We start from the raw sequence: 20,370 nt of genomic DNA, 5'->3' as shown, positions 1-20,370 counted from the left end.
AAATGGAGCAAAAACACCCTCTTCAACAAATGATGTTGGAAGATCTGGACAGCTACGTGCAAAAAAATGAAACTCGACTACCAACTTACGACATACACAAAAATAAATTCAAGGTGGGTAAAAGACTTAAATATAAGTCATAACATCATAAAAGTCTTAGAGAAAAACATTGGCAGGAAAATCTCAGACATTCCACGCAGCAACATCCTCACAGACACGTCCCCTAAAGCAAGGGACATAAAGGAAAGAATAAACAAATGGGACCTCATCAAAATAAAAAGCTTCTGCAGGGCTAAAGAAAATAGCATTAAAATACAAAGAGAACCAACAGTATGGGAAAACATATTTGCTAATGATACCTCAGACAAGGGTCTGATCTCCAAAATATATAAAGAACTCACACGACTCCACTCCAGGAAGACAAACAACCCTATTAAAAAATGGGCAAAGGACTTGAACAGACACTTACTTCTCCAAGGAAGACATACAGAGGACCCAGAGACGTATGAAAAGATGCTCAGCATCACTAGCCATCAGAGAGATACAAATTAAAACCACAATGAGGTACCATCTCACACCACTCAGAGTGGCCAACATAAACAAATTCACAAACAAATGTTGGAGAGGATGCTGAGAAAAGGGACCCCTAGTGAACTGTTGGTGGGAATGCAGACTGGTGAGGCCCTTGTGGGAAACAGTATGGAATTTCCTCAGAAAACTAAAAATGGAACTGCCCTTTGACCCAGCAATTCTGCTGCTGGGATTATACCCTAAGAACCCCGAAACACCAATCCAAAAGAACCTGTGCACCCCAATGTTCATAGCAGCACAATTTACAATAGCCAAGTACTGGAAGCAACCGAAGTGCCCATCAGCAAACGAGAGGATCCAAAAACTATGGTACATTTACACAATGGAATTCTACGCAGCAGAGAGAAAGAAGGAGCTTATACCCTTTGCAACAGCATGGATGGAACTGGAGAGCATTATGCTAAGTGAAATAAGCCAGGCCATGAGGGACAAATACCATATGATCTCACCTTTAACTGGAACATAATCAACAGAAGAAAAAAGCAAACAAAATATAACCAGAGACATTGAAGTTAAGAACATTGTAACAATAGCCACGGGGGAGTGGGGAGGAGATAGTGGGGAGAGGGGTCTATAGGAGCTACTATAAAGCACACAAGGACAAAATCAAGGGAATGGTAGAGGTTGGGGAAGGAGGTGGGACTGGCTGGTGTGGGGTGGAGGGACAGTTAGAAAATGCAGACAATTGTAACTGAATAAAAATAAATTAATTAATTAAAAAAAGAAATAAAGAAGTGTCAAAAAAAGAAGCATAATTGGTAGGTATATAATAGACAGGAGGGTGTTAAGAATAGTATAGGAAATGCATAAGCCAAAAAACTTATATGTATGACTCATGGACGTGAGCTAAGGGGGTGAATGCTGGAGGGAGGCTAGGAGCAGGGCAGAGGGGTATAAAGGGGAGGAAAAATGGGGTTATACTACTGTAATAGCATAATCAATAAAATATACTTAAAAATAAAAAAATAAATGTTTACACTTTGGAATTAAAAAAATCTCATAATGTTTTAAGTAAATTTGTGCGTTTGTGTTTGACTGCATTTACAGCCATCCTGGGCCATATGCAGCCCATGGGCCTTTGGTTGGACAACCTTGAATCTTAGTCTATTTCCAGTTTGGGGCTATTATAAATAATGCTACTGTGAAAGTTGTGTGTCTTTCTGTGGATATATGTTTTCATTTCTCTTGGGTCAATACCTCAGGGGGAAATTTCTGTGTGGTACGGCAGTTTTATGGTTAACTTTGTAAGAAACTGTCGAACTATTTTCTAAAGTGGCTGGATCGTTTTATATCCCCACCAGCAATGTAAGAGAGTTCTTGTTTCTCCACATCCTTAACAACATTCTTATTGTCTGTCTGGTTTATTTTAGCTATTCTACTGAATGTGAAGTAGTATCTCATTTGAGTTTTAACTTGCACTTCCCTAATAAGGATATTGAGTATCCATTCATGTGCTTATTAGCCATCAGTATATCTTCTTTGGAATATTCTCTTGGCATATATTTGCCTATTTAATTTGTCTGTTTGTCTTCTTATTGAGATGTAAGAATTCTTTGATATTTTGTTAGCATATATGTTTGCATGTATTCTATTGTGTATATGTTTGTAAATATTTTGTCCCAGTCTGTTGCTTATCTTTTTCATTTTCTTAATAGTGTCTTTTGGTGAGGTCTAATTTCTCCATTTTTTTCTTTTATGGACTGTGCTTTTGGTGTTGTGGCTAAGAAATAATTGCTTAATTTCATTATAGCTTTAACTTTTTTTTCACTTGTGTATATGGGAGAAAATTGATTTTTGTAAATGTATGTTTTATTCTGCTGTCCATGGCCCTGTATAAATAATTCTAAGAATTTCACTCTTGATTCTCTTGAGTTTGCTAAGTCACCTCTAGAATTTCTAATTATATTTGAGACAGACAATATGAAGCACAACTATAGCTACTCAAGGTTAGTGACTAGCATGGTGTTACTTTTGCTAGCTAGACCATGTGTCAGCACTTGTTCTCAGTTCTTTCTGTCACATTCAGAGAAAGACATTTACCAACCAGGGTGAGCAAAGGGTAAAATGAGCACTTGATGGTGAAGGATCTCATAACCAAATGGCATAAGGAATAGATTCTAGAATTGGGGCATTTATGCTGAGGACAGACAACTTTCAAAATTTTAAAATTGAAGTGTTGTAATAGGGACGGATTTGTTTTAGGTTGATGCTGATGATATTCTTCTGTGAATGCTGTTTCTCATGTTGATCTTGAAACCTATTAAAAGCCCTGTGTCTTTTTCCTGTGAACTACCATATAACCATATTTTCCCCCTTGTGCATATATGCAAGGCTTGGAATATTAATTTTCATTCATATTTCTTAAATTTTACTTTGTTGGGTCCACCTCATCATTTTCAATTACTACAATTATTTAGAATTTTGGTCTATCTTCCATCTAATCAATTATTTCTTAATTCAAGTTATTGATAAAGAGTGAACATCAGGGCCCTGAGTCCTGGTGATGCCACCGGCAGCCTCCCTCCGGACAGATGCTGCCACGTCCATGTCTTCCTCAGCTATGATTATTGAACTGTGTGTTGGCTATAGTTCTAACAATGATTCCAAGTGGCCCTTTTCCTTGTGTGATCTCCTCTTCTTTGACTATGGGTGAAAACTTTAAATAGGATAATATCATTCTTGTGATTATGTTTTGCTTTATGGCAAAGGAAAATTATTCAGGTGGACCCAAGATAATCATTCTGCCTGAGGGCAGAAGGGGAAGACAGAGAGATGTGAATAGAAGAATTTGACAGACCATGGCTGATTTTGAAGATGGAACTATATACAAGGATGGTAGAATGGCCTCTAGGAGCTGCCAGCAGCAAGCAGTGAGGATCTCAGTCAACAACTGGTAGGAGCTTAATTGGACCAAAATCGCAAATGAGCTTGATTCTTTCCCAGAGTGTCCTGATAGGAGTCCCACCAAGCAATACCTTGATTTTGGCCTTCTCACACCCTCAGTAGAGGCCACCTGGACTTTTGACCTACAGAGGTGAGAATATGAATGATTGTTGTTTTAAGCCATTAGTGTGTGGTAATTTTTTATACAGCAATAGGAAATGAATACAAACCAATTATGATTCCACCAACTCTAAGATTAGCCAGACCACTTCTCTGGGATAACCATAAGCCATTAATAACTGAAATCAAGGTACAGTATCTTTGATATTTTCTGTAATCTGTCAATCGAATAAATGTATCAAAGAAAGAAAAGCTATGTTTTGTATATTTATTATCTTAAAAAGTAATACCTTGAAAGTGAATCAGCTACTTTTCAAGGCATTTTCTCTTGTCTCATCTTTTCCTCACAAGAGCCTGGTGGAGCAGATAAGAACAAAGCCTATAGAAATCATTTGGCCAAAGAAAACAAGAGAGACTTCAGCTCAATATGAGTAAGGCTTTTCAAACAATAAAAAGTGGCCCAGTGTGGAAGGGGCTGCCTTCTAAAATGATAAACCATGCATTGCTAGAAGAAAAGGCCACATGATCCTATTTGAAGGATTTGAGGGAGAGAGCCTGGTGTGGCTAAAGAGCCAAACCTCTGAGCTCCTTTCCCACCCTTGAGCAACTAAACTAAACTGATCCCTATCCACGTTAGGTTAGCTGGCTAGACAAGTGCTCTTCTTAAAGGATTCCTAGCCATTCTCACAGTTCCTATTGTTTGTGATACAGAAAATTTATCTAAATTCCTATATACAAAGAAAATACTGTGCAATGGTCCCCAATAACACATATTTTAAAGCTTTTTTTTTTTTTTAGATGGAGGGGAAGGGAGGGAGAAAGAGAGGGAGAGAAACATCAGTGTGTGGGTGCCTCTCACACAACCCCTACTGGGTATCTGGCCTGCAACCCAGGCATGTGCCCTGACTGGGAATCGAACTGGCTACCCTTTAGTTGAGCAGGCCAGCACTCATTCCACTGAGCCACACCAGCAAAGGCTCATTTTTAAGGCACTAAGTTTTAATAACTGAGGCAGGTTTCATAAACACTTTATGGTAGATTCAAGATTTGAACTCTGTCTGACTCCAGAGAGTCCTTGCCTTGAACCACAATAGCCTGATTTGCTTCCATCACTAGGAAACAGGAGCACACTGAAGCAGTTGGCTTAGAGGATTGAAGAGGTAGACAAGCTAACACAACCACAGATGGAGTCTTAGGGCAGGAGCATGTGTCCCCAAGGAACAGGTTATTACCCTGGCTCAGTAATCTGGGCACAGTGGTGACCCATCATGCTGAAAAGGGAAATACAGTTTCTTTCTTTTCTTTGTGTTTTTCTCATAGCCAAAGCTAAAGCCCCACCATCCCTGCCTTAGTTATTAGAACTTAAACAGCCCTCTTTCTTTTCCTGAACCTCAATCTACCTATCTGCAAAATAAAGGATTGGATTAGTTAATCTCAAAAATCACTTACAGTTCTTGAGTTCTATTATTGTGGGAAAAACAGAGATTTTAATATTTTCACCCAAGGGCCTCTTCTGGAGACCATCAGAAGCTCAGTAGATGCTCAAGACTGACTTCCAGTTCTGAGGACTTCTTTGGAGAGATCCTTGAGTTTTCTATGAGAATTCTATCTTTGTGAAACCTTGAGCTTCTGGACTAGGGAGTCCTGATTCCTTGAAAGCCCTGCACTTGCAGAGAGCAGAGGCCTGGGTGGCACAGCCCTCTGGGTGGCAGAGCAGGCAGGAAAGCTGCTGGGGGAGCAAGCAGGAAAGCTGCTGGGGGACAAGAAAGCTGCTGGGTGGCAGAGTCCAGGCAGCTGGCTCTCCTCCAGGGAGGTCCAGAGCTCTGGCAGATCCCCCATCATTCTAGAAGAGGCTGAGGCTGGAACAGGTGACAGGTACTGGGGCCAATCTGGAGACAGAACTCAGCTCAGGAGGGCAGGTGTGGTGAAGGCCACACACAGGACTTTGTGATGATCTGGTACAAATGTTTTAGACAGGAGAGAAACATTGAAAGATGGTAGCAGTGTCTGAGCAAGGTGAGATGAGATGCAGCTTTCACCTTAACCCTCACCTCACCTTGGGGCCCACCTGACTGATCCACAACTCCAATGGGTGCTTGGTCACACACAGGGAAAAGTGAGGCCACTGTTTGAGCCAAGTCATCAGGTGTTAAATGCAGCCCATGCCCCCAGACCAGCTGAGTCAACATATCCCATTACACAGGAAAAGTCCAGGTGGAACAGTAACTCTGCACACCTCTCCTCCCTGCCTGGGGATGCTGCCTTCCTGGGTTTCATTTTCAAAAGCTGATGTAATGTGGAAATTGTGCACTCAGTCAAAGGAACATTCAGGAACTCCAAGTCTTTTCAAAACCACTTTGACTCTAGTGGAGACCCAGTCACCACCTGGCATGAAAGACATTAACGCAGCATTTCTGGTCAACTCTAGACATCAGATTCAGAAACAAGGAGAATAAATTTTAGAGACCCTCTCAGATAGCTCCTCTCACCCAACCTGCAGGTTGGGAGCCTGTATATTGATTAGCTAGGTATAAAAATCTTAGGCCAATAGCACATTTTTAACAGCTTTATTGAAGTAGAACTTACATGCCTTAAAGTTTATCCTTCAGTGCACAATTCAATAATTTTTAATAAATTCATAGCCGCACAATCATTATCACAGTCTCATTTTAGAACATTGCCATCACCCTACTTGCAGTCGGTTCTTACCTTCATCGCCACTCCCCTTTCAGGCACCCACTGGCCTGATGTCTGTCTCTGGGTTTTCTGGACATTTCATAAATGAAATGACATAACAAGCAATCCTTTGCATCTGACTTCTTTCACTGAGCAGAATACTTTTATTAGAATTCATCCATGTTGCAACATGTATTAGTACTTCATTTCTTTATATTCTTTAAGGTTCGTCCACATTGCAACATGTATCATTACTTCATTTCTCTATATTCCATTGCATGGCTCTATCACATTGTTTTTTTTTTTTTGCTTTTATGTGTCTTTTTTTTTTTTATTGTTATTCAGTTACAGTTGTATGCCTTTTCTCCCCATCCCTCCACCCCACCCCAGCTGAACCCACCTCCCTCCCCCCTCTCCACCCTCCCCCTTGGTTTTGTCCATGTGTCCTTTATAGTAGTTCCTGTAATCCCCTCTACCCACTGTCCCCGCCCCCACCCCCCACCCCCGCCCTGGCTATTGTTAGATTGTTCTTAACTTCAATGACTCTGGTTATATTTTGTTTGCTTTTTCCTTCTATTGCTTATGTTCCAGTTAAAGGTGAGATCATATGGTATTTGTCCCTCACTTCCTGGCTTGTTTCACTTAGCATAATGCTCTCCAGTTCCATCCATGCTGTTGCAAAGGGTATAAGCTCCTTCTTTCTCTCTGCTGCGTAGAATTCCATTGTGTAAATGTACCATAGTTTTTGGATCCACTCGTTTGCTGATGGGCACTTCGGTTGCTTCCAGTACTTGGCTATTGTAAATTGTGCTGCTATGAACATTGGGGTGCACAGATTCTTTTGGATTGGTGTTTCAGTGTTCTTAGGGTATAATCCCAGCAGCGGAATTACTGGGTCAAAGGGCAGTTCCATTTTTAGTTTTCTGAGGAAATTCCATACTGTTTTCCACAGTGGCCTCACCAGTCTGCATTCCCACCAACAGTGCACTAGGGTTCCCTTTTCTCCGCATCCTCTCCAACATTTGTTTGTGGATTTGTTTATGTTGGCCATTCTGACTGGTGTGAGATGATACCTCATTGTGGTTTTAATTTGCATCTCTCTGATGGCTAGTGATGCTGAGCATCTTTTCATATGTCTCTGGGCCCTCTGTATGTCTTCCTTGGAGAAGTGTCTGTTCAAGTCCTTTGCCCATTTTTTAATTGGGTTGTTTGTCTTCCTGGAGTGGAGTCGTGTGAGTTCTTTATATATTTTGGAGATTAGGCCCTTGTCTGAGGTATCATTGGCAAATATGTTTTCCCATACTGTTGGTTCTCTTTGTAATTTGGTGCTGTTTTCTTTAGCCCTGCAGAAGCTTTTTATTTTGATGAGGTCCCATTTGTTTATTCTTTCCTTTATGTCCCTTGCTTTAGGGGATGTGTCTGTGAGGATGTTGCTGCGTGGAATGTCTGAGATTTTCCTGCCAATGTTTTCCTCAAGGACTTTTATGGTGTTACGACTTATATTTAAGTCTTTTATCCATCTTGAGTTTATTTTCGTGTATGGTGTAAGTTGGTGATCGAGTTTCATTTTTTTGCACGTAGCTGTCCAGATCTCCCAACACCATCTGTTGAAGAGACTGTTTTTGCTCCATTTTATGCCCCTGCCTCCTTTGTCAAATATTAATTGATCGTATAGACTTGAGTTTATTTCTGGGCTCTCTATTCTGTTCCATTGGTCTATGTGCCTGTTTTTATGCCAGTACCAGGCTGTTTTGATTACAGTGGCCTTGTAATACGGTTTGATATCAGGTATTGTGATCCCTCCTGCTTTGTTCTTCTTTCTCAAAATTGCTGCTGCTATTCGAGGTCGTTTATGGTTCCATATGAATTTCTGAAGTGTTTGTTCTATATCTGTGAAATATGTCATGGGTACTCTAATAGGGATTGCATTGAATCTATAAATTGCTTTGGGTAGTATGGCCATTTTGATGATGTTAATTCTTCCAATCCATGAACATGGTACATGCTTCCATTTGTTTGTATCTTCCTTAATTTCTTTCTTCAGTGTTGTGTAGTTTTCTGAGTACAGGTCTTTTACCTCCTTGGTTAGGTTTATTCCTAGGTACTTTATTTTTCTTGTTGCTATATCAAATGGGATTTTTTTCCTGATTTCTGTTTCTGCAAATTCGTTGTTGGTGTACAGGAATGCCTTTGATTTCTGGGTATTGACTCTGTATCCAGCTATTTTGCCAAATTCATTTATTAGGTCGAGTAGTTTTTGAGTGGAGTCTATAGGGTTTTCCATGTACACTATCATGTCGTCTGCAAACAGTGACAGTTTCATTTCCTCCTTTCCAACTTGGATGCCTTTTATTGCTTTTTCTTGTCTGATTGCTGTGGCTAGGACTTCCAATACTATGTTGAATAGGAGTGGTGAGAGAGGGCATCCTTGTCTAGTTCCTGATCTTAGTGGGAAAGCTCTAAGTTTTTGTCCATTGAGTGTGATGTTGGCTGTAGGTCTCTCATATATGGCCTTAATTATGTTGAGGACTGCTCCCTTTATTCCCACTTTGCTGAGTGTTTTTATCAGAAATGGATGCTGTATCTTATCGAACGCTTTTTCTGCATCTATTGATATGATCATGTGGTTTTTGTCTTTGCTGTTGTTGATGTGATGTATTATGTTTATTGATTTGCCAATATTGTACCATCCTTGCATCCCTGGGATGAATCCCACTTGGTCATGGTGGATGATCTTTTTAATATATTGCTGGATGCGGTTTGCTAATATTTTGTTGAGAATTTTAGCGTCTATGTTCATCAGCGATATTGGCCTGAAGTTTTCTTTCTTCGTTGTGTCTTTATCTGGTTTTGGGATTAGGATGATGCTGGCTTCATAAAAAGAGTTTGGGAGTCTTCCATCAGTTTGGATTTTTTCAAATAGTCTGTGAAGGATAGGGGTTAGTTCTTCCTTAAATGCTTTGTAGAAATCTCCTGTGAAGCCATCTGGTCCAGGGCATTTGTGTGATGGGAGTTTCTTGATGACTGCTTCAATTTCCTTTGCTGATATTGGTCTGTTCAGGTTTTCTGCTTCTTCTTCATTCAGTTTTGGAAGATTATATTTTTCTAGAAATGTGTCCATTTCATCTAGGTTTTCACATTTCTTAGCATACAGGTCTTCATAGTAATTTCTTACGATCCTTTGTATTTCTGTGGTATCAGTTGTAATCTCTCCACTTTCATTTCTAATTCTGTTTATTTGGATCCTCTCTCTTTTTTTCTTGATGAGCCTACTTAAAGGCTTGTCGATTTTGTTTATCTTTTCAAAGAACCAGCTCCTGGATTCATTGATCCTTACAATTGTGCTTTTAGTCTCTATGTCATTTAGTTCTGCTCTGATCTTGGTTATTTCCTTCCTTCTTCTTGCTCTGGGCTGTCTTTGTTGTTGTTCCTCCAGTTCTTGTAGGCATAGGGTTAGGTTGTTTGTTTGAACTGTTTCTAACTTCTTAAGGTAGGCCTGTATTGCTATGAACTTCCCTCTCAGGACTGCGTTTGCTGTGTCCCATAGGTTTTGGGTTGTTGTGAGTTCGTTTTCATTTGTTTCCAGGAAGTTTTTGATTTCTTCCCTAATCTCGTTCTTGACCCATTCATTGTTTAATAGCATGCTATTCAGTCTCCATGTTTTTGAGTGTTTTGGGTTTTTACCCTTGGGGTTGGTTTCTAGTTTCATACCCTTGTGGTCAGAGAAGATGCTTGATATGATTTCAATTTTCCTGAATTTGTTGAGGCTTGCTTTGTGTCCTATCATGTGGTCTATCTTTGAAAAAGTTCCATGAACACTTGAAAAGAATGTGTATTTTGCTTCTTTGGGATGAAAAGCTCTGTATATATCAGTTAAGTCTATTTCCTCTAGGGTATTGTTAAGTGACACAATATCTTTGTTGATCTTTTGTTTGGAAGACCTGTCCATTTTTGATAGTTGGGTGTTAAAATCCCCTACTATAATTGTGTTGCTGTCAATATCTTTCTTGAAGTCCTCCAAGATTTTGTTTATGTATTTGGGTGCTCCTATGTTGGGTGCATATATATTTACAATGTTTATGTCTTCTTGGTGGATTCTTCCTTTGAGTATTATGAAGTGACCTTCTGGATCTCTCTTTATGGCCCTACTTTGGAAGTCTTTTTTGTCTGATATGAGTATTGCTACCACTGCTTTTTTTCCCTGTCCGTTTGCTTGGAAAATTTGTTTCCAGCCCTTCACTTTCAGTCTGTGTAAGTCTTTTGTCCTGAGATGGGTTTCTTGTAGGCAGCATATGTGTGGGTCATGTTTTCTTATCCATTCAGCTCTTCTATGTCTTTTGATTGGAGCATTTAATCCATTTACGTTTAAGGTTATTATCGATAGGTAGTTATTCATTGCCATTATTTCCTACCTGTGTTCCTCCGTCTTTCTCTTTTCCTTCCTTTCCTTAAAGCAGTCCCTTTAGCATCTCTTGCAGAGCTGGTTTGGTGGAGCTGTATTCTTTTAGACTTCTTTTGTCTGGGAAACTCTTTATTTGGTCTTCTATCTTAATTGAGAGCCTTGCTGGGTAAAGTAGTCTTGGTTGCAGGCCTCTGGTTCTCATTACTTGGAATATTTTTTGCCATTCTCTTCTGGCTTGGAGCGTTTCCATTGAGAAGTCAGTTGCTAACCTTATTGGGGCTCCCTTGTATGTTACTTCCTTTTTCTCCCTTGCTGCCTTTAAGATCCTCTCTTTGTCTTGGAAATTTGCCATTTTAATTATGATGTGTCTTGCAGTGGGTCTCTTTGGGTTCCTCTTGCTTGGGACTCTCTGTGATTCCTGGATTTGGGTGATTTTTTCTCTCCTCAGATTAGGGAAATTTTCCATCATTACTTTTTCAAACAGGTTTTCTATCCCTTGCTCTTCTTCTTCTCCTTCTGGTATTCCTATTATACGGATATTATTACGTTTCATGTTGTCCTGCATTTCCCTTATTGCCTCTTCATTCTTTCTGAGCCTCTTTTCCTTTTCTTGCTCCTTCTGTGTGTTTTTTTCTACTTTATCCTCCAGCTCGCTGATCCGATCCTCTGCTTCATCAAGTCTGCTTTTCATTCCTTCTACTGTGTTCTTCAATTCAGAAATTGTATTCTTCATTTCCTCTTGGCTCTTGTTGATATTTTCTATTTCCTTTTTCATGTTTATATAGTTTGCAGTGAGTTCATTGTAGTTTCCTTGTAGTTTCTGGTAGTTCTCTTTGAGCTCAGAGAGCTCAGTGAGCTTCCTGATGACCATTGCTTTGAACTCAGTATCTGATAGTTGAGTTGCCTCTTTTTCGGTTAGTATTCTTTCTGAGACTTCCTCCTTTCCTTTCATTTGGGAATTGTTTCTTTGTCTTACCATTGTTTGTGAGGCTCTTCTTGTTGGCCTCTGCTTCTTAAATTGCTTTGTTCTGACTCCCTGGATTTATGATATGAACTTCTATGGTAGAATGCCAATGGGATTCGGTGGTGCTGTCTCCTTACTCTCCTGTGCTCACTGGTCTTGAGGTGAAGTTTATGTGTTTAACACAGTCTAACTCTAGTCTTTTCAGCCCTCCAGGTTTTGTTGTCTCACCTGTGGGAAAAAGAGAAAGGGGGGGAGAAAGGAAACACACACACACACACACACACACAAAACCACACACACAAAAAAAAACCACCCTAAAAAAACCAAAACAAAGATGGGAAGGAGGGAAAAAGGAACTAGGAAAGGAGGAAAGGAAGGAAGGAAGGAAGAAGGAATAAAGAAAGATCGTAGGCAAGATAAGAAGGAATTTTAACAAAAATTAAAACATAGAAATAGATAAAAGAAGGCAGGAAGAAGACATAAAAATGGTAAAGGATGGGAGGAAGAAGGAATGAAAAAAAAGAAAAAAAGGAGAGAGGAAGAAGGAATTCAGGGGGAAAGGAAAAAAAAGAAAAAAGATAAAAAAAAAAAGAAAGAAAAAAATCTTCTGTTGGCTTTAAACCGGTCAGGTTATATCTGCTGGTGTCCTGTCTGTGCAACGGGAGGGGGTGGTTGGAAGGATTGGTTTCACTTTTCTCCCTTCCTGGGTCACACTCTTCGCTGTTTTGTAGGTGTGATCCCTGGCAGTCAATCAGGCTGTTGATCAGCCACTCCAGCAGCTTTGTTCTTGGGACACGCAAGCTGCGGCTCCAGCCGCTTTGGCTTGGTAGGCGTGCGCGAGCAGCAGGTGAATCCAGCCGCTTTGGGTTTGTGATGAATTTTGTGCCCTGAGCGCGCCACCGGCCGACCAATCCAGCTGCCCGGGCTTGGGACTCTGGAGTTAGTACACTCTCCAGCAGCTTTGTGTTTGGAAAACGCGCACCCAGCCGGCCCTGCCCTTGGTGAGCGCGCAATCCGCCGCGCCTGAGGTTCTATGCTTGGGGGCCCGATCCAGCCGCCCTGGGCTGGAGTCTCTCCAGCGGGCGGGGCCGCCCTGGGACTGAATCACACGGCACTCGGTTCTGAGGTTTTGGGTCTGTGGGTGGAGCAGCTAGCCTCAGCTGCAAATGATCTCGGAGGTTTCAGGTGTGGGCGCCCCTCCGGGGTTTCATGTATGGGCCCCGTTCGCTAATCTGCCCGCGCAAGGCGCAACCGGACCTCGGGTGAGCACCGTCACTCCGGTGCTGTTTATCCCCCCCCCCCCTGGCAGTCCAGGGGTGGAGGGGGGAGGGGCGCCAGTGGCCTCGGTTACTACCGAGAGTTCTCTAACTAGCCCCTGAGTGTCTCTATTTTCTTTTTCTTTTTGAGAAATTCCTCCTTTTCAAGCTCCCCTGGTCCAATCAAACACCTGGCTGCTCACAGCGCAGCCTGGCCCTCTCCCAAGACTCCTGCAGCTGCCCCTGCTCCAGGGCTGGCGCTTCTGCCGCCCTTGTACCGCGCGTTCCCGGGTCCCAGGGACCTTATTGTCCTTGAGCACTCTTCTTACCGTCAGATCTTTCAATGTCCTCTATCTTTGGTCTCTAATCTTCGTATATGCTGGAGTACTGTTGGCTGTTCGCTCTGCTCCTCAGATCAGCTAGGTATTTCCCTGGCGCTGAGGGGAAGTGGATTCCGCTCCCACCTATGTTGCCGCCATCTTCCCTGATTATTTTGGCTCTATCACATTTTGTTTCTTAGTTCACTATTGTTAGACACTTGGGCTGCTTTCAGTTTCTTAATGTACAAATACTGCAGCTATGAATCCTCCTGCCTAGGTTTGTTTGTATGCACACAAATTCTCTTTTCCCTTGGGTAAGACAAGATGATCATTTTTACTTTTTAGGAATCTGCCACACCTGTCTTCTGAAGTATTTGTATCATTTCACATACCTACCAGGAATGTGTGAAGTTTCTAAGTTTTCCACATCCTTGTCAACATTTGTTGTTGTCCGTCTTTCTGATTATAGCCATCCTAGTGGGTGTGTTGTGGTATCTCATTGTGGATTTAATTCTCATTTTCTTAATGACCAATGATTTTGAGCACCTTTTCATGTGCTCATTACCCAAAGGCACATTTAAATCTAAATGGAAATATAAGTCCTTTTTTAAAAGTGTCAAAAACAAGCTTAAAGTTGAGCTTATTTTATTGTCAGTAGTAAAAATAGTCACAGGAGGATTAAACAGATTGAATGATTGACCCATTCATTCATAAATGTGTTTGTTTGTTCTGTCAATAGTTATGTTAAGTTATGAGGGCCTCTGTGTGCCTGGAGGTGTGCTACTTCCTGGAGGTGAAACAATAAGTAAGACATAACTCCACCTTTCTGTATCTTATTAAGATACATGTGAAAGATGAGTATTAATTATATACAATTATATGTTTAAGTGGAGTAGGAGCTCTGCTGAGGTATCCCTGCTCACTCACCCAGTGGTGAGAGTTCTGGGAATATATAGTGAGTGACGTAAAGGCAAATATGAGCTCCAAGGGGTGAGTAGCCATCAGCGAGGCAAAGACTGAGACCAGGTAGACTGGAAGGGTTGGGGGTGGATGGGAGAAGGAGGGAGGGATGAGCACAGCCCTAGTGTGTCTGGGTATCTGAATCCATTCAGGCTGCTAGAGCAAAACCCCATAGACTGGGCAGTTTATAAACACAGACAGTTTTGGAGGTTGGGAAGTCCAAGATCAGCATGCCAGCATGGTCACATTCTTGTGAGGGCCCTCTTGCACCTTGTAGGTAGCTCCTTCTAGCTTTGTCCTGCATGGCTAGGGAGGGATCCCTCCACAGCCTCCTTGAGGCTCTCCATTCACTAGGGCTCCCCCTTCATGAGCTACTCACCTCCCGGTGGCCACACCTCCTAATATCATTGTCTTCAGGCATTAAGATTTGAACTTGTGAGTTTGGGGGGACACAGACATTCAGACCATAACACTGAGCAAATGAAAGTAGCTCTGCATGAACGGACTCTAGAATACTGGGCTGGGGAGAGGGGAGCACGTAGAAATGGGCTCAGAGCAGGGCAGGGCCATGACCAGGAAGGGCTAAGCAGAGAGCCACCAGTGCCCTTCAGGGAGGGACTGTCGTGATCTGATGACCCTTTAGAAAGTTCTCCCACAGCGCTGTGAGAACCTTTTTATGTGCTCATTACCCAAAGGCACATTTAAATCTAAATGGAAATATAAGTCCTTTTTTAAAAGTGTCAAAAACAAGCTTAAAGTTGAGCTTATTTTATTGTCAGTAGTAAAAATAGTCACAGGAGGATTAAACAGTCACATAATAGTCACAGGAGGATTGTCAGTAGTAAAAATAGTCACAGGAGATGGTAGTGGGGTGGAGGATGCTCTAGGATTTCCTTTACAGAAGCTGTGTCAGGCCCTTCCAGGCCTCCCAGCACTGTCTCACAAGGCCCTGGCAGGGCCAGAGGTCATCACTGGCCACCCATGACACTGACAGCCCCTCTGCCCTCCCCAGGTGCTACATCACCCTGACCCAGTGTTTGCACCTGACTATGAGTGGTGCTCCCGCAGGGCCTGCAGGCACAGGCAAGACAGAGACCACCAAGGACCTGGGCCGAGCGCTGGGCATCATGGTCTACGTGTTCAACTGCTCGGAGCAGATGGACTACAAGGTATTGGCCCAGCCCTGGGGGGGACTCGGAACTGGGCAGCAGCCCCGACTAGGAACCAGGTCCATCCATGCCACCCTGGTCCAGCACAAAGGCCCAGGTGGGGAGATCCCTGCTCCCACCTTCATGAGAGACACAGGACCCTTGACTCCTGGAGCTTATTCATCTTCTTGTAAACCTCAGCACCGTGGAATCTGCTTCCATGGATGAGATTTGCAGCTACAGATATGTTCTTTTTAGATTCACCTTTTGCGTCTTCCTTTCATCATGTGTAAAATGAAGAAGCTGAATATATATCCAAAGGTCTAAATTCCCTATTTGACCTAGAACCACAGAAAGGCTCCAGAGTGGCTAATATAACATCTCATTAAAATAAAGATAACATAAAAATCATATTTGTGCTCTTCTGTAAAAATGGTCATTTCCTCCAGAATATCCACAAGGGCAAAATGTCCCATAAGGGCAGGTGAGCCTTCTGAAGACAGACTAGGTCAACCCCTGCTCCTAGCAAGAGATGCCCATACAAGACAATGCAAGGCTCGTGCTCTTCATTCAGGGCTCTCCTCATCCCAGGTCTGTGTCACAGAGACAAGTGAAAGAAGCAAGAGACCAGTAGTTAGCTAGCCACATTCTATTCAGGACTCATCTTTACATACATTCTTTTTTTAAAAAGTTTAATAACAGGCTGCCTTGCTGACTCATTGCTTCTATTTTTTTTCCTGTATGTACTTTTGTAAACTGTCCTAAGTCCCTGTGAAAATAGGATGGCATGTAAATAAATTTAGAGTAAAAAATAAATAAAACAAATTCATTAAGAATGGGTTAAATGTTTATGTGTATAACTTATGTGTATTGATTGCAAAATAAATTTAATTAAAAAATAATTTTAGAGGCTGCATGATAACACTTGCACTTACCACTATTTGAATGCTTTAAATGAGATTCACCTCCCATAACTTTAATTTCTCTTGTGTATAAAATTTTGCTGTGCAGAGTGTTGCAGAATCTATAGCACCATGTTTTCTCATAGCAAGCAAACAAAATGAAGATTCAGACCCAAAATAACTGTCTTCCCATGGTCTACACACTCTAAACTTTAACATGGGTGCTTTTATTGACAAACACATTAAGATAATGTTGTTTATTTTAAAGTCAGGCTGAAGACGAATTTTTTTCTGCTTTGTGAAATAATCTCAGCCTTTATTATTTTAAGATTATTTTAAGTTTCTAGATTCTTCCAAAGTTAAGCAATGGCCAACATTAATGATATAAGTAGAGTCCCCTAAGAGTAACATTCTTCAGGACATACTCATTTAGATGTAGAACACCTGGCATGTCGACTAAAGAAAATCAGCTGATTTCCTCCGTTATGCCTGGCATAGCAAACAAGAGAAGCAAACTGGCCCCATGGCCAGGGGTCACTAAGGCATTTTACCCAATCCTTTCAAAACTTTTTACTAACTCCCATCCCCTCCAATTCCTCTAAGAGTACAGGGTAAGAGGAGGAGTCTCTCTTAATTTGTCTGAATAGTAACCAAAGCTTGGTCACATAAGTCTAGGCAAGCCAGTGACAGGAATAGCCTTGGCAAGGCCCACCACAAGGAGGGTAGTCCCCTCCCTGCCAGGGCACTCAACATCCTTGATGACCAAACAGCATCACTAGGCTGTTCTCAAAGCTCCTCTTCCCTTTGTTGTCCACTATTCAGAATTATCTTTGGCACAAAGCATACTCCAGCAATCAGGTTAATCTGAATATCACTATTGCTCAGTTTGCATTGGGCATCATCAGAGCAGATAGCTAGATAGATATACAGATAGACAGACAGCTAAAGTATGACCCAGGCCATCTGGAGAGATGAGAAAGATATGTGAAATAATTAGGGTGATATCAGACAACAGCATCCTGTGGGCTAACGTGTGTTCTACAAACGCTGAGCCCTGGGGTCCTGCAGAGCAGACAGCCACAGAGCGCACTTGTCGGGAGAGATGTTGTGGAAGGTGAGAGACCTGAGGTTGCTTAAGGTTTGGGTGAGTGCCAAACAACCATGTGACATCTTAACCAAACCAATGAAAACGTCCGCTTTAAAGGCATGACCAAGTTGTCCATACCTCCAATGTCCTTCCCCTGCCCCTCGTCTGAGTTCCCCTGAACTCTCATCCCTGGGCGCAGTGAGGAGGAGGAGAGGAAAGAGTGAACATCAGGGAGAGTGGTCACACAATCACCAGGCATCACTCTGTTGTCATTGATGACACTAACAGCGACATATTCTGTTTCGGTATCTCCAGTGAACAAGTTAGAAATAGACATGGGGCCATGGTCAAGTGCATTAGAGTGGATTGGGAACAAAAGGAGACACGAGATGGGGTTGAATAAGGAAAGGAGGGACCCAAAGCCACTGGGAGAATGTGACCTGCAGGAGTGGGCTACAGACAGACCCTGCAGGCTTCAGAACAGAAGCAGGAGCATGATGAAAGCAAGTGGTGTTGAAGGAAGACTCCTTGGGCAGCCAGATCAGTGGAGACAGGCAGAGACTGAGAGGAAAGAGCATTGTAGTCATTCCAGACAGAGAGGGTGAGGAGCCAGATGGCAGGGTAGTAAAAATGGAAGAGAAAGAACGAGAGGCTTTAAAAAAAATTAAATAATACCTAGTGAACACGGGGAGGAATGGGCAGTGAAACAGGGAACAGTTAAAGGAGAGTGTGGACCATAGTCAGGGCCCCTCACATCCTCTTCACCACAGGAATTCCATTAGGAGGCATCAGCTAATGGGGCAGACACAGAACAGTGTAAAGGCCCGAGGAAAAGGGAATGTTATTGCTTTCCTCTATTAGTGTTTACTGAAAAACATATAAAACTAGCCACTTTCTCTGGAAGTGGTTTCAGTTTTAGTGCTCACATTGTCTTTATATTATAGCAGCAATACTTTCCCCCTTGACCTCAATTTGGAGAGGCTATTGCTGAAACATCAAATGGTTTTGAGCCTACACTCTCTGGATTCCTTTTGACCTCTCTGTAGCATCCACCCTATATAGCATCCAGTCTTGATTTCTGAAACATTCTGCTTCCGTAATTCTTCCAGCTCTCTGTTCTCTCCTTCTCGACTTCTTTGTCTGATTCTCTTCCATGTTATTCAGTTTTACATGGGCACTGATGGACACACACAAGCCTTAAGCTTCACTGAGGTTCTGGTCCTCTCTTTGCCTGGGCAGTAGGGCTGCTATTGGATGCCGTGTTCTCGTACTTGGTTAACACTCTTTCTCAGATCATTCCTGCTGACTCTTGTCTTCTGCCCGGCCAGATTCCACATCCCATTAATATGAATCATCTCATTTTTTCTTTGTGGTCCATTCTGATGGTTTCATATACTTCCTTTTGTAGTTCCAATCAGTCACTGATGTTGATTCTTCCTTCAGCAGGCCTCTCACCTCCAGGGCTTCAACCCTATTCTTCTTGTCCTTATTCTAGCCCAGAAACTTGCCATTCTATAGCAAAGCAACTCCACAGCTGAGCCATTGTACAATCGCAGTGGGGTCAAAAATAGGGCAAGGTGAGGTCCCAGGGTGTCTGTTCTAGCCCTCAGGGGAAAAACTGGGAGGGGTGGGGTGACAGGTATCCACCTATGAAAACTCTACTTTTTTTCTATTTTTGTATTGTGTATCCATTTGATGGAAGGGATCCATGCTTGAAAAAGCTTTTGAAACCACTGTTAAATGTGAAAGAGCATAGATTTTGATTCCTGGACTTCCACTTAAGTATTTGTGACATTTGACAGGTTGCTATTATTATCTCAAATATAATGGATATTACTATATATATCTCAATATTATATATATGTACTCATGAATGTAATAATAGCAATATCCAGCTGTAGGATTGTTTTGAGTGCACAAGCACACTGCCTGGAACTTAGGCTATCCCTCAGAGACTGCCTGTGACTACGCAATCTGAAATAACCTCATCACAGACTCCTGGGGGACTTCTCCCTCTCCAACAGTGTCTTATTTCTGTGTCATTGTCTGTTACACTAGGCTGTAAGCCCCCCCCCCCCCCCAAATAGGGCTTTGTCTCCCTTGTTCACTGTTGATTCCTCATAATGTAGGATAATTCCTGGCACATTGTACATACTCAATAAGTATTTGTTGCATGAATAGAGGAATCATTTAATTCAAGGGGCTTAATAAAGATAGGGTTTATTCTTCCCTCTCTTTGCAAAGTCTGTCCATATCCAACTTAGCTTATGTAATGTTAGACTAGTTCTCCTAAAGTGTTGATTTAATGATGTTTTTCTCTGTTTCAAACCTCCGAATATCCCTTATAATAATTCAAATATTTTCATAACCATGACCCCCTTTAGTAGTTCAACATTGCAGCTAAAATGCACCTTTATTCTGCCCTGGAAACATGATGATTTTGCTGATTCTTTGTCCATAATCTTTCACCCTCCTGCAAAGCCCTTACCCCTCCACTCTGCCTACACGGATACTATTATCCTATTAATCCAGCATTCCCAGTATGTTCCAGCATTCCCAATGTATGCTCTGAAGATACCATAGAGTTCTATGCAATACCACTAATGTTGGCCAGAGTGCATTCTGAGAAAACCAGGATGACCTGGGGGGGGGTGGGGGAGGAATCCTAGCCATATTACATTATAACAAGATTGAATGCATTAATTGTGCAGGACTTCTCAGGGCTCTTAGAAAGCTAACATGTGTTGTAAATTGGCAAAAGCAGGTTGTAGAATGCAGTGCTTCCCAAATTTGCTTGACCAAAGAGATTTGTCTGCCAGGAGCATCTTCCAGACTTGGCATTCCCTGAAATAAGCGTTGGGAAGTGCTGCTGTAATACTATCTGAAATTTACCTCTGGCAAAACTGATATTTCTAGAGCACTGTGACCCACTTCTCTCTGAATTCTATCACATTTGTGGTTTACATTGCCCACTGGAACCACTGCTTTTGTAGCAATTTACAAATTTCTAAATTTGTAAATTTCTAAATTTGTTTCATTTGTGCGCCTTATCTCCACAACC

At 42.0% G+C, this 20,370-nt stretch overlaps 1 protein-coding gene across 3 annotated transcripts in view; it reads left to right on the top strand.

Annotated features, from left to right (window-relative positions):
* Window positions 1-20,370, top strand: part of DNAH9 (dynein axonemal heavy chain 9) — a 367,496-nt gene that overhangs the window by 124,505 nt on the left and 222,621 nt on the right. For all 3 annotated transcript variants that reach the window (XM_024564675.4, XM_053910525.2, XM_053910526.1), the window contains exon 27: window positions 15,185-15,341. In XM_024564675.4, coding sequence (XP_024420443.2) covers window positions 15,185-15,341 — 157 coding nt within the window. The remainder of the gene's footprint in view (window positions 1-15,184; window positions 15,342-20,370) is intronic.

This window comes from Desmodus rotundus, chromosome 9, assembly GCF_022682495.2.
Source record: "Desmodus rotundus isolate HL8 chromosome 9, HLdesRot8A.1, whole genome shotgun sequence".
Lineage (NCBI taxonomy): Eukaryota > Metazoa > Chordata > Mammalia > Chiroptera > Phyllostomidae > Desmodus > Desmodus rotundus.
This window is presented reverse-complemented; position numbering and strand designations above follow the sequence as displayed.